The sequence below is a fragment of the Calonectris borealis genome, chromosome 2, assembly GCF_964195595.1.
Source record: "Calonectris borealis chromosome 2, bCalBor7.hap1.2, whole genome shotgun sequence".
Lineage (NCBI taxonomy): Eukaryota > Metazoa > Chordata > Aves > Procellariiformes > Procellariidae > Calonectris > Calonectris borealis.
In genome coordinates this window covers 161,979,555-161,992,560 of record NC_134313.1, presented here as the reverse complement: position 1 = coordinate 161,992,560, position 13,006 = coordinate 161,979,555, and the positions used below count along the sequence as shown (strand labels likewise).

General features: G+C 37.2%; 1 protein-coding gene across 13 annotated transcripts in view; it reads left to right on the top strand.

Moving 5' to 3' along the window:
• Positions 1–13,006, top strand: part of RBM33 (RNA binding motif protein 33) — a 108,558-nt gene that overhangs the window by 29,106 nt on the left and 66,446 nt on the right. For 11 of the 13 annotated variants that reach the window (XM_075144151.1, XM_075144155.1, XM_075144150.1 and 8 more), the window contains 3 exons: positions 1,825–1,996; positions 8,528–8,736; positions 10,498–10,813. In XM_075144151.1, the coding sequence (XP_075000252.1) occupies positions 1,825–1,996; positions 8,528–8,736; positions 10,498–10,813 (697 nt within the window). The remainder of the gene's footprint in view (positions 1–1,824; positions 1,997–8,527; positions 8,737–10,497; positions 10,814–13,006) is intronic. The other 2 variants (XM_075144157.1, XM_075144156.1) reach the window with 1 other exon arrangement.

Genomic DNA, 13,006 nt, shown 5'->3' with positions numbered 1-13,006 from the left:
TAATTTTACCATGCCAGCACGGGAAAATGAAATTGATTTTTTTCTTTTTTTCTTTTTTTTTCCTTTTTTCTTTTTTTTCCTTTTTTCTTTTCCTTTTTTCTTCCTTTTTTCTTTTTCTTCCTTTTTTCTTTTTCTTCCTTTTTTCTTTTTCTTCCTTTTTTCTTTTTCTTCCTTTTTTCTTTTTCTTCCTTTTTTCTTTTTCTTCCTTTTTTCTTTTTCTTCCTTTTTTCTTTTTCTTCCTTTTTTCTTTTTCTTCCTTTTTTCTTTTTCTTCCTTTTTTCTTTTTCTTCCTTTTTTCTTTTTCTTCCTTTTTTCTTTTTCTTCCTTTTTTCTTTTTCTTCCTTTTTTCTTTTTCTTCCTTTTTTCTTTTTCTTCCTTTTTTCTTTTTCTTCCTTTTTTCTTTTTCTTCCTTTTTTCTTTTTCTTCCTTTTTTCTTTTTCTTCCTTTTTTCTTTTTCTTCCTTTTTTCTTTTTCTTCCTTTTTTCTTTTTCTTCCTTTTTTCTTTTTCTTCCTTTTTTCTTTTTCTTCCTTTTTTCTTTTTCTTCCTTTTTTCTTTTTCTTCCTTTTTTCTTTTTCTTCCTTTTTTCTTTTTCTTCCTTTTTTCTTTTTCTTCCTTTTTTCTTTTTCTTCCTTTTTTCTTTTTCTTCCTTTTTTCTTTTTCTTCCTTTTTTCTTTTTCTTCCTTTTTTCTTTTTCTTCCTTTTTTCTTTTTCTTCCTTTTTTCTTTTTCTTCCTTTTTTCTTTTTCTTCCTTTTTTCTTTTTCTTCCTTTTTTCTTTTTCTTCCTTTTTTCTTTTTCTTCCTTTTTTCTTTTTCTTCCTTTTTTCTTTTTCTTCCTTTTTTCTTTTTCTTCCTTTTTTCTTTTTCTTCCTTTTTTCTTTTTCTTCCTTTTTTCTTTTTCTTCCTTTTTTCTTTTTCTTCCTTTTTTCTTTTTCTTCCTTTTTTCTTTTTCTTCCTTTTTTCTTTTTCTTCCTTTTTTCTTTTTCTTCCTTTTTTCTTTTTCTTCCTTTTTTCTTTTTCTTCCTTTTTTCTTTTTCTTCCTTTTTTCTTTTTCTTCCTTTTTTCTTTTTCTTCCTTTTTTCTTTTTTTTTTTTAATTTGGAGGAGAGTAATCCATTTTCATTTGGGACACTGTTTCATCTAAATAAATGTTCTCTGTTATAGTGAGAACTGGAAAGTTAAATGAGGACAAGGGAATAGCATTTCAATATACAAATTCAGTATATTCAAATTTTGTCCAATCCTGTTCTACGTTCTCTTCGTCAATTGCTGAATTAAAACTGAGAAGTATTCAAGGAGTAGAAAAAAATAAACACAAGTATAGTTATACATACCTAGAGGAATAAAATTGAGATGTAAGGTTATCTGTTGGGTTGGGTTTGTTTTTTTTTTTTAACAACATGCTACTGACAGTTGTTAACAAATAAAAAAAAAATTTAATGATTTAGTGTTTGTATTACTTGAATCTGGTAGTATCCCAAGTTTGCATCCTAGTCCATTCAGTGATAAAATGTCACTCTGTGTGCAAAAGTAGCTACTGATCAGATGGTGGTTCTAACTGGAGTTTCCATATTCTCTTAAGTATTGCAGCAAAATGGGTTTTCTCAATAGATTTTACTATATAATTTATTATATAATTCATATCTTTATATTTTAAAAAAATTCACCGAGCTCTTAAATGTTCACTGAGTTATGTATGAGGATAATGTATAATGCCTGCAAAATTTGTACAATGGGACCTTTAAAGAAAGCTTTGTCTTTTGACACTCACTGATGACAAGAAAATAGATTATTCAGTTTGCATGTCCTCTGTATTTTGTGATTCAGGCAGCTATTGAATCTCTGGAACTTCAAGAAGAAACAAAAGAAGAATCTGATGAAGAGGAGGATGATGACGAAGGGTCTGGACGATTACGTTTCAAAACTGAACGGAAAGAAGGAACAATAATTAGGCTCTCAGATGTGACAAGAGAAAGGAGAAACATTCCAGAAACTTTGGGTGAGGTTTTGTGGCAATGGACTATTTTGAAGAGCTGTAATAAAAAAAAGTAAAAGACAGGCTTGCCAAAACTTTTAGAAAAGAGTTTAATGGCAAAAAATAGAACCGTCACCTTCTAACTTAGACTGGCCTATATCCAAGTTGTCCAAAGTCATGTGTAATGTGTTGTAGTATGTGTAGTGTCTGTCTCCTTGGGAATAATGTTTAAGCATATCATGTTTTGAAAACCAGCGCAAGGTTTGTTCATTGAGAATTTTGTGGTGTCTTTAAAAGCGTTCCTGTTTTCAAGCAGCAGCTCTCTCATCTGTGCTTCACTACATATTGTGGTGGAATACATTTTAAGGAATTCCTTTGGACTTCCATCTTTGGAAGATTTTCAGTTGATAACACAAATCTTGTTACTTGTGTTCTGCTGTGAAATACCTGCATGTTTGCTGTTTCCCCCCCGGAACATAAGCGTGCTGTGAACCTGTTGTATTCCTACTGTTGGATTGGCCTAGAGAAATTGTAACTTGCTGGAGAGTGTGTTAGAAAAATATGGAAACCCTTGTTTTCTGGGTTCAACTTTTCTAACATGGAACAATCTGGGTCTCTTATACCACCTTGATTCTTTAGGCAGTGTCTGAAAGGGTGTATTTTCTTGGTATTTGAGAAGCATAACACAAGTGTGTGTGTTCCTAGGAACACTGCTCCATGTAGCTGATGAATTTGCCACTGCTAGTTCAGAAGAAGCAGTAGATTTGCAACTTTCTTGCAGCTGCTCTGTTTTAGTCTATAAATAAAATCACATTGGTGTTTGGTTTTGAGAGTTAACTTCAAGACCCCTCATGTAGCATGGATACTCAAGTATCTGGTACTGGTGTTGTACCTGCCCCACTGGGGATAACTATATGGCCTCTTCACGTTGGCCTTATGGTAGTGGTGGTAATAATAAATAATAATAATAAAAAGTCAAGTTAAAAAGGTGATACTAGGGAGATGGGCAGAAGTTAAGTTTTACTTTCAGAAAGGTGTACCATTCTCATAGTTTTGCTAGTGAACCAAAATATCAATTCAAACTGTGGAGAAAAAGCCCTGATCTTTTGAAGAGAATCAAGATATGCAAGAGAAGTGAACTGGTAATGAAGGCAAATTGTCAGATATTGTTGGCTAATTGTCAGATACCACTGGGGGACAATGAATTTTTTGATGATACTTCAAGTTTTGCCAGACTGTAGGGATGAATTCTTTACACAGGATTGCTTTAAGATGGGGGCCATGCAGCATGAGCTTGGTAGCTGGGTGCTTCTGCTTTCTTTCCAGATCAGTCAGTGTCTTTGGGCCAACAGAGCATTTTGGAATTATGTTCCTAGCGCACATACCTAGATTGCCAGAACTCGTCCTGATGAAATTTTCCTCTTACCTTAAAAGCCTTGCTTTGCAAAGGATGTTGGTTCTAGGGATTTTTCTCTTGATTTGCATAGCCTCCTAATTCTTTAATTCAGTTGCAAGGAATTTGGGCTTTTACTATGCCTGCAAAAATTGAGAAGCCTTAATTCTATAACAAAGGTGCTGTGGCTAAGAAAACCTGTAGTGTAGCTTGACTGTTAAAGGAACAGTGATTCGAATTAGACTTATTTTTAAGTGTAGTTTTAAGTGATTCTGAGATACAAGGAAAAGATGATGCTAATGTGGATGTATCTATAAATTAAAGAGCTTTTCTGAAACTTATCTTTGGCAAAAAACCAATCTTGCTGTTATGAAATGGTTTCTATTTGTACTAGGTTTTCATGTTAAGTTGTTGATAAAGAGACCAAATGGTTGACCATGTGGTGGAAAGTTAAACATAAAAAAATACTTGTTTGCATATAAATACCTGCTTGCTTTTGAGATTATAGAGCAAATTTTTGCAGATGCTACTGGTTTAAAAATGAAACTTAATTGCAGATCTGCATCTCCTTACTTCAAAATCTGGACATAGTTGAGAAAACACTTAAAGAGGAATTAACATTTCAGTTGAAGTTACAAACGTAATTTCCATCCTGTCACATTTTGGTGACCTTTTGTGACAGCTTGTCTCTATTGGAGGAGTGCATTCTTACTTGCTGATTAAAGATGTCATTTGAAACCATTTTATTACCAGCAATAGTGAAATTAATCTTGACACTTAGAGACACTGGAAAAATAATTGCTGATTCACTGCATTAACTGTGTGTGTGAGAACTGTACAGTCAAGATGAGAATAAGTGAGTGCTGGTAAAAATATGTAAAAATACAGAGTATTGTCATGAATGTAGCTGAGATCTTTCCTAAACATTTCTTTATCCAAGATAATGTAAGTAGTGGTTTTGAAAAGTTTAAAGGAGAGGTGTTGTAGTACAACTATGCAATTAATTTCTAGAGATACTGAGTTTATCATCTTTGATGAGAAATATTTTACTTCTTTCAGTGCAGGTAGTTGAAGTCCTCCCGGAGTTGGAATTGTCATCATGCTCTGGATTTAGTTACCTGTTAAGGAATGTGAAGAAAAATGACTTTGTTTGGCATCACCAAACCAAAGTATTCTCTCTGTACCTAATTTAAAAACCAAAACAAAACCCTACACTTATGCAGAGCCATTTGCAAAATGATAACAAAGTTTATTGGATGTGGTAGTACTTCTTGTTATGTCCTGCTTAGTTGGCTCATGTTCACTCTGATAACTAGTGGCTGAGATTTCGGGCAAGGCTAGGAAATTAAAATGAATGGTTTCACTGTGCACATAGTGTAATCAGGTTGCAAGTCTGGATGATGGGGAGAAAAAAAGTTACAGGAGAACATTTGCTAGCTCTCTATTTAGATTACATATATATGTAAATGTATATGTTTGGGTTTTTTTATAGCTGTTCTGGAATGTGATTTATGTTGCAAATGTCTGCATTATCCAGGATAATAGGAATTCTGGGATTCTCAAACCTGGAGATTTGAAATGCCGTTGCTCTCGGGGAGCCACCCAAGGCAGATGTAGCCGCAGAGACCTGTGCTCAGGGTTGGCGTAGGCAGGAGCCAGTGCCCGTGTGCTGCAGCAGCCTGCCCACACTGTCCAGGGGGCATGGCAGCATCCAGCCTGGCGCAGTGTGTTCTGGTCACAACACACACAAGCTCTTAACCAGGGAGAAACCGCGGGCCTTTTCATGTGAATACCTGGCTATGCTTTGGAAGAGTCTAGGGAGGGAAGGAGGATCTCTCTTCCTCTGCTCATTACCTCTTTTCTAGACAGCAGTTTGACCTTGCTTTCAGGGAAGACAAGGACTATTTTCCTTGATCCCCTCCCTGCAAAACTGTCTTCCACACGATCTCCTCTCCTTGATCTCTGTACGTGTGGCACAATGCTTTCAAATTCGATGAACAGCCCACCTAATAATTGAGCTGACTATTTTGCTGCATGGTGACTGATAGCAATTTAAAGCACTTGAGGTATTCACGAGTTTAGTTCATTGCATAAGACTTTTGCAGTCTGCCTCTGAGGCTCTGAACCTGCAGTTTTGTGTGTAAGTAAAATTCTTCACAGGTAGGACACTGTTGCCTTCAGTGGCATGTTGTGGGGGAAGTATGCTTGATGTTAATGTAATCTTACTTTCAAATGGTTATATTGTACTTCTGTGGTCATAGATGCAGTATGAATGTAATGATGCATGCTGCAGTGAATTCATGGGGGTTTTTGTTTTGGTTGGGATATTTTTTCCAAGGTCAGTGTTACACACAGTTTCATTTTTCTGGCTGAAAAACAGAATACGTGGACTGTGCCTTTAAAGACACAGCCTTTAAAGTTTGTGTAAAGAGAGTAGGAAAACAATTTATTAGCTTTTATTTTAAAGAGAGTGAAAAGTACCTGCACACATCAAAAATCATCAGGACTGACTTTGCCCTGGATGCTGTCATCCCTTTCCCAAGCTTAATCAGTGGAGCCCTCTGAAGTCATATTGTTTGGAGCAGCCCATTCTTTCTTCTGAAGTTGTTTCTATTCAGTGTCCTTCGATGTGTGCTCAAGAGGCTGAGAGACTCAGACATGATCTTGCCTTGTAGGAAGCCTAGCTGTATTCCCAGATTCATTAAGAATTGCTTTCCTCACATGTGACTTCTAATCTGTTTAATAGGAGATAGCTTCTTATCATCTTGAATGAATATCAGTGGTAGGTACTTGTTGCAATGACTGAACTTTGCTTTCCAAACTACTTTGCTGAGTTCAGGGTTGTAGTGTGGAAGATGGCAGAAAAATTGCCCTGTCTGTCCTATTCTTGGAAAAAAAAGAAAACTTTCCAGCTACCAGCATGCCCAGGATGACCTGCAGGATTTGGATCCTCTCTGGTTAAAAGGAGGAGAGCTGTTGCTTTGCAATGTAATGGCACCATTACATCCCATAAGTATATGGGAGCTAGTGGTCTTTCTTTCCTGCAGACCAACTAAAAGCCCGTGTTAGCCCTTTCACACTTGCAAGCCTCTGAAGAAACTGAACTTGCTCTTCAGGTCTGGACAGGAAGGAGGCTTGAAATCAGAGCTCTGTTTTTCCCATGAAACCAGTTTTTTTCATCCCTGATAGCTAAAGAGTGATAAGGTTGTTGTTTTAGTCGCATCTAGTGCTTTTGATTGCTTTGGACAAGAGTACATTTGTCTTAATTTTCCTCAGAAATCTATAGTGTGCACATGTAATACCATACTAAGACTTGAGGGAGTGTGATTCCTTGCCCCTTTCTAAGAATGCTGTGAGATTTTCCTGATAAAGCCTGATTGTCTTGGGCTCTGCCAATCTCTTGAGGCAGGTGCTAGGGCAAAGGTAGCATTTTGTAAGAATATCTGGTGTGATTGTAAATTAAGGCTTTATGCCACTTAATTGCAGTGTCAGAGAGGGGAGAGAAAAGGAGGTAGACACACTTGTCTCATCACCAACGTGCAGAAGTGAAATAGGAAACTATATGGCAGATCCTGGGCTTTTAGGAGTCTGTCATGTTTGCTGTGTTCTTAGACAGTCAGCAAGTTGTAAACTTTTTTTTTTTTAAATCAAAAAACTCCTGCTTTCTGGAGGTGCTGAATACCTCTGAAAACTGGGACATGCAAATTTACAGTCTTTGCAGCTCAGTCGTGCAGGTGGTTTTTGTAGCCAAGTAAGAACAACTGCCGCAGTGGCAATGCGCGGCACTCACTCTTTTCTGCCTTTCTGTCAATCCTCAACTTCAAAGATTAATTGAGATTACTTGTGAAGACGTTTAAGATGGTGGTTGAAGTAGCTTTGGCTATTAGACTCATAAGAAATTTTAATAATTTTCTAATTGCTTTAGTTATGTATTCTTGACGGAGGATATGTAGTGTGGAGATGCAGTAGTGTCTCAGCTGCCAGATACAAACTTATTTTTATTCTGATCTTCAGATATTACAACCATTATGTGTAGTATTAGCAAGTAAAACCACTTTGTCCTGAAAAGTGGTCTCTGTACCCAATCTCCTTTAACATTAAGAGCAGACTTTTTAAATGAAAAAATGTAATTCTTGCACGAATTGCCATTTATATGAATTCAAAATATGTTTTTATTTGTCAGGAATGTGTTTCTTGGAGAGTAGTTTAATTTTGCCTTGTTAGAGGCAGAAGTCAATTTTAGAGGTGACAAGGGATCTGACTGGCACATGGCAAAATCCTCAGCTGCATGTTTGGGTTAAAGTTTATCCCCTTTAAGTAACTGAAACCTGGTGAGTGGCACTGCTCATACTGTCACAGTGTGTTTCCTGAAGTTTGTTGTAGACTTTTTCTATATTTCCAAGTAATTTAATTACCTGGGCTTGTTACTGCATGGTTTTCTCTTAATGTTATCAGCATTGTCCCAGATTTCAAGCAAATTTGGCAATCTTCATTGAGTACTGTCCGTTCTCTGGTGTTTACCTGTCATGTGAGTTGAGTGGGCGTTATCAGTGGCCATGTATCTGACTTAGCTGAGCACAGATTTTGAAGTGTGCTCTCTCTAAGTGGAATTATCACTTGTACAGTTGGTTCTTCAACCACATACAATAAATAAAATATTAAGTAATTACATACTGCAAAAACACTTCAGTGACCAGAAAGTGCAAAAGAATCTGGCGGATAAAATCTGCTTATATGGAAGACTCAGCATAGCCTTTACTGTAAAGTTTGCTGGGGGTTTCATTGTGCTGCCTGACATTTCTGCAGATAAGTGAGATGTTGTTTAGCATAACACAAATGTAAGAGGAACCACAGACTCCTTTTACAGCATAAGGCAAACTTCAATAGCATTTTAAAAAAAAACCAAACCTTTTTGTTCATGTTTGTTTCATTTACCTGCTGTTTTTTGACTGTGCAACAGACACAAGTATCTGTGCTTTTTCCTTTTAAAGATGTCTTTAATGAAATGTTAACATGCCACCTAAAGGAGATCAAAGTGCCTGCAAATTTTATGTTAGTTGCAGGGATGCTTCCTTAGTCCTAGCAATGTTTTTTTCATTATATTCTCCATCTTTTCAGCACGAAGCTAAAATATTTTTTTTCCCATCTCTCTCTTTTAACAGAACTTTCTGCAGAAGCCAAAGCAGCATTACTTGAATTTGAAGAGAGGGAAAGGCAGCTTAAACAGGGACGGTATGGCTCAAGGAGAGGAGGGCGAAGAGGAGGCTCGGTTATGTGCCACGGAATGGGAGAACAAAGGAGAGACAATAATGATAGGGGCAGAATGAAGGATCACAGGCCTGCACTGCTGCCAAACCAGCCATCAACAATGGTACCTTTTAATCCTTAGTATTCTTTTAACATACTTTCAGGAAATTGTGGAGAAATGCATTCTAAATTGTGAATCTTTACAAAGGTGGAATATATATTCCAACGGACACTTTTTGCTCTTTCAGGGCACTGTTAGGCAAGATGGGCTTTGCGTAACGTAGTGATTGTGAAAGTATGTGCTTAGTCCTGTTACCAGCCTCAACTTGAGGAATCTCAAGGCCTCCAAATGAAAAGTGGATTTCCACTCATACAACGCGATCAGGTTGGAGGAAAAAGTTAAGTCCTCTGAGAAGTCCTCTACATGCAACATGGAAACATGTTCAGTTCCACATTATCAATAGTAATTTAGTTTGAAAAAATATGATTCTATAAAATATTTCTTGTTTTTTGTCAAACTAATATTTTTGCTGATACTTCTAAAAAAATCTGTGTGTATACCTACCATGCTACTATGGAGGCAAATAAAACCCTAGGAAGGTAATCACCACTAGATAAATTAGTGTCTTGCGATTTCACATGAAATTTAGCTTTGTTACTCCTTTTTTCCCCCTGCACTTTGTATCACAAACTGTAAGATGTTACTTTTTCCATCCAAAAAAAAACCCCAGCAAGTGTGTGATCAAGAGGTAGCCCATGCTTATTTTTGTTAACTGTCATAAAATGTACTGGAAGCTGAGATTGTAGAACAAAGCCTGTGTATGTCTTTGCAGGACAAGGTCATCTGTATTAAACAAAGGGGATTTTTTCCAACAGCAGTAACTCTAGGTGCTGATCACTAGCAGGAGTCGGTGGATATCGCAGCGGTTGAGAGCCCTGCAGTAGAATATTTCATGCTTTTAAAACAGTGAAGGTGGAATAATTTTTCTTCTGTATTGCTGCAGTCTTTGCTAGTTATTTTGATCTTAAATGTTGTAACCATATTGTGCTCATCACAATATCTTCTTGTGCATAATTCGTAGCTGCTTTGCTTTATATATATGGCTGCTGAAAAAAAATGATGTGTCGCATCTTTGTTACTAAAAGGTTGCCTGTTTGGGACTCTTCTTGCACTGCCATTTAGTTACTGGGCTAGGACTGATACCTACTATCAGTGAGTTCAGAAGCAGAAGAATGTCTCTGAAGAGAAACATGATTTTTTTTTTTTTGTAATTATAACTGATTTTGGCCATTTGTGTTTGAAAGTGTTGAGCAGCAAGAGACTTTCTTCTATGTTACAAAAGGTACCTTTGAAAGGTATCTTTAAAGTAGTTTTTCTTCAAGCAGTATGGATAGGTGTGCTGCACTGATATCTTAGAATCTAGCTTAATTTGTATTTTGACTTTTGTTGCTACTGTTAGTTCTGTTTTCCTAGAGAGGCTCTTCTATACATGAGACAAAAGTTAGTGGATTTGTTTTGATACTAGGACTCAGATTTCTAGTGATCATCACATATACCTTATTGCAGTTGATGACAGTTTCCAGTGACATATGCAGAACTCTACATATGAAACTAGACAGTTAAAAATACGTGAATGAAAGACTGCATTCCCTGTGTGCTTCCTTGCTCTTTGCCACCTTCTCCTTCACGTGAATGTCTTTGATTGTTCCTTTGCTTTCCCGTACTGATAGTTCTTAACAGTTCCAGTTGATGATATGGCAAAGAAGTTTTTCTGTTCATATTTGGCCTTAATCATTCTTCAGAGGTGTCTTGGTTTTGTGCTGGTTTATGTCAGGATATTTTAACTTTAAAGCCTATTGACTTTATTCTTTTGTCTGACTTTAGACTCATTCACAGAGGTTAATTCCAACACACCAGCAACCTGTTAGGAGTCTGTTCCAGCAGCACCAACAGCAGCAGCAGCAACAACAGCAGCAGCAGCAACAGCAGCAGCAACAGCAGCAGCAGCAGCAGCAACAGTTACAATCTCTGCTTCCTTTACAGCATCAGCATCATTCTTCTCCTCCTCCAGGGCTACATATGCCCCCTCAGATAGAAACGCCTAGAATAATGATGACTCCACCTCCAGTGACACCTCAGCAACCGAAGAACATACACATAAATCCGCATTTCAAGGGGACAGTAGTGACGCCTGTACAAGGTGAGCTTTCTGAACACCTTCCCAGTCATGCGAGCGTGACTCATCTTATTCTTTGCCAGGGATGCAACAATTTGTTTATCACTTCATGGAAATGTGCTTCAGGCTGATACTTTTTTCCTTAAGCTTGAAACAAATGTTTTGCCTAAAGTAAGACATAATGATGTTGGACTGTGGCCAGCTGAAATAGTAAAGCCTTTTCAACTTCTTTATCATCTTTGTTACTCTACTGTAAAGCCTGCAAAGAGCAGTAAAAATGGAAACTGAAAGTGCTTTTTAAAAGTAGCAAATGTCAGTTTTCAAAACTAGGTAAGTACTGCAGTTTATAATTTCCCACATCATTCCAGCTTCAGCCAAGCATTCACAGAACGACCACCCACCTATTTCAGCGAGAGTACACTGAGGCACTCCTTGCACTGTAATTGCTCTGTGAAAGGTACCAGCTGCTATCCTTACTTGACAAGATACATGCCCTCAGTTCTCCTTTCAGTGCCACATTTGTGATTGTTTGATTCGCAGCCTGCAAGTAACTTTTTCCGTAACTTAACACAAGCACTCTTTGGGCTATACTTTTTAGGGCAGCTCTCGGCAGAGCTGTTAACATTACTACTTATTTGGGAAGTGTTTAATCCCTAAGAGGATAAAAAAAAGACACCTATATAGGTCTGATTTGTAATTCTGTTGGGACTAGACAAAGTAAAGAAATACATATATATTTATACATATTTACCATTAGGTTTTCTGTATTTTTCCCCATTCAAATCCCAGAACTCCAAGCCAGCTTCATTTATTTGACCAATGAAAGGTAGGAATTTGGCAGAGTAGGATATTGCCAGTTGATAGAGATCTGTTAGGCTTCTCACAGATGATTTCATAGTAGTTGTAGAGATTATTTCACTTTTTCCTGTCTAATAAAATCAGTGCTTCCCACCAAATTATGCATCAGGACAGATTATCTGGAAGCAGTGCAAAAGGTCCTTTAGTCTTAGATTTATGCCTTCTCTGCAGTTTCCTAACATTTCCGAAGCAACAGTTTTTGTTTTGTGAAAAGCAAAAATTGTTTTTAGACTATTCTAGATGCCTCTCCTCTCTCCCCCTGTGAAACAGTCAACAAATCTTCTGCATCTAGGTGAACAAGTTTCCTCCTAATGCCAGCAATGGCTACTGGGGATTTTTGCCTTTGCCTAACGTCAAAAGTATACCAGTGTATCTTCTTTCTTTTGTCTGAGTTTTTTTTCACATTATCAGGTGGCTTCAGGCTTGTCTCAGCCTTACCACTACATCTGTGGCACTGTGGGTATTCCAGGGGCCTTGCTTTATCTTAGGCATAGTCTTTTTTTCTGTCTTTACTTGCAGATCCTCATTTTAACAAAGTTGTCTACCTCCTGCATGTTAGGAGATCTTCAATATTGGATTTGTAGTCTTTTTTTAGATCTTTTTTACCTGCTGACTTTGTGTGCACATTCATTTCTTCACTGGTAAAAGTCTAGTCGTCGTTTCAGAATGAGCTGCTCTGGAGAATGTGTGATCCATTTTTGAATGGTGTAAGACCTGTATTTCAGTGAGGAAGATCTTTGCTATGTGTATTGATGGCAGCTGGTTCATATGAAACACCTTTGTGCCATCCATTTTACTGAAGGAATCCTTGGCAAGACTACTGAATATTTCTGCTAATAGGTATGCAGCATACTATTAAATGCAATCTTTTAAATCACTGTAGAATTTTCATCTTCTTGATTTGAGAGCGTGTATGGGAAGCTGAATCTTCTGCAGTGGCTGAGAGTAGTGGCCATCTCCGTCTTTTAGTCTGCAGCAGTACAATTATGTTACATGAAAGTATACATGTGTAGGAAATCAGTAGTCTTCTTCAGGGAAAATGAGCATAATTCTAAAATCTTCAATGGCATTTGCATATTAAGATGAATTTTTAAGCAGTCACTGCAGGCAAATGGTAGACAAATACAGTGTAGGGAGAGCTGTTCTAAACTTCCTCTTAAAAAGTCCTCCTCAGTTTAATCCATCTGCTTGAGGCCCCAGTAGGCAGGGACTGGTAGTTGACAACTTTAGGATGTGTTTCACGTGCAGCATCACTTATTTCAGGGTAACAGGAAGTATGAAAGATCAGATTGACTTCTTGTTCTTGATGATGTCCTGCCCCTTCTTGGCTGAATATATTTCCAGATACATGAAGGTTTT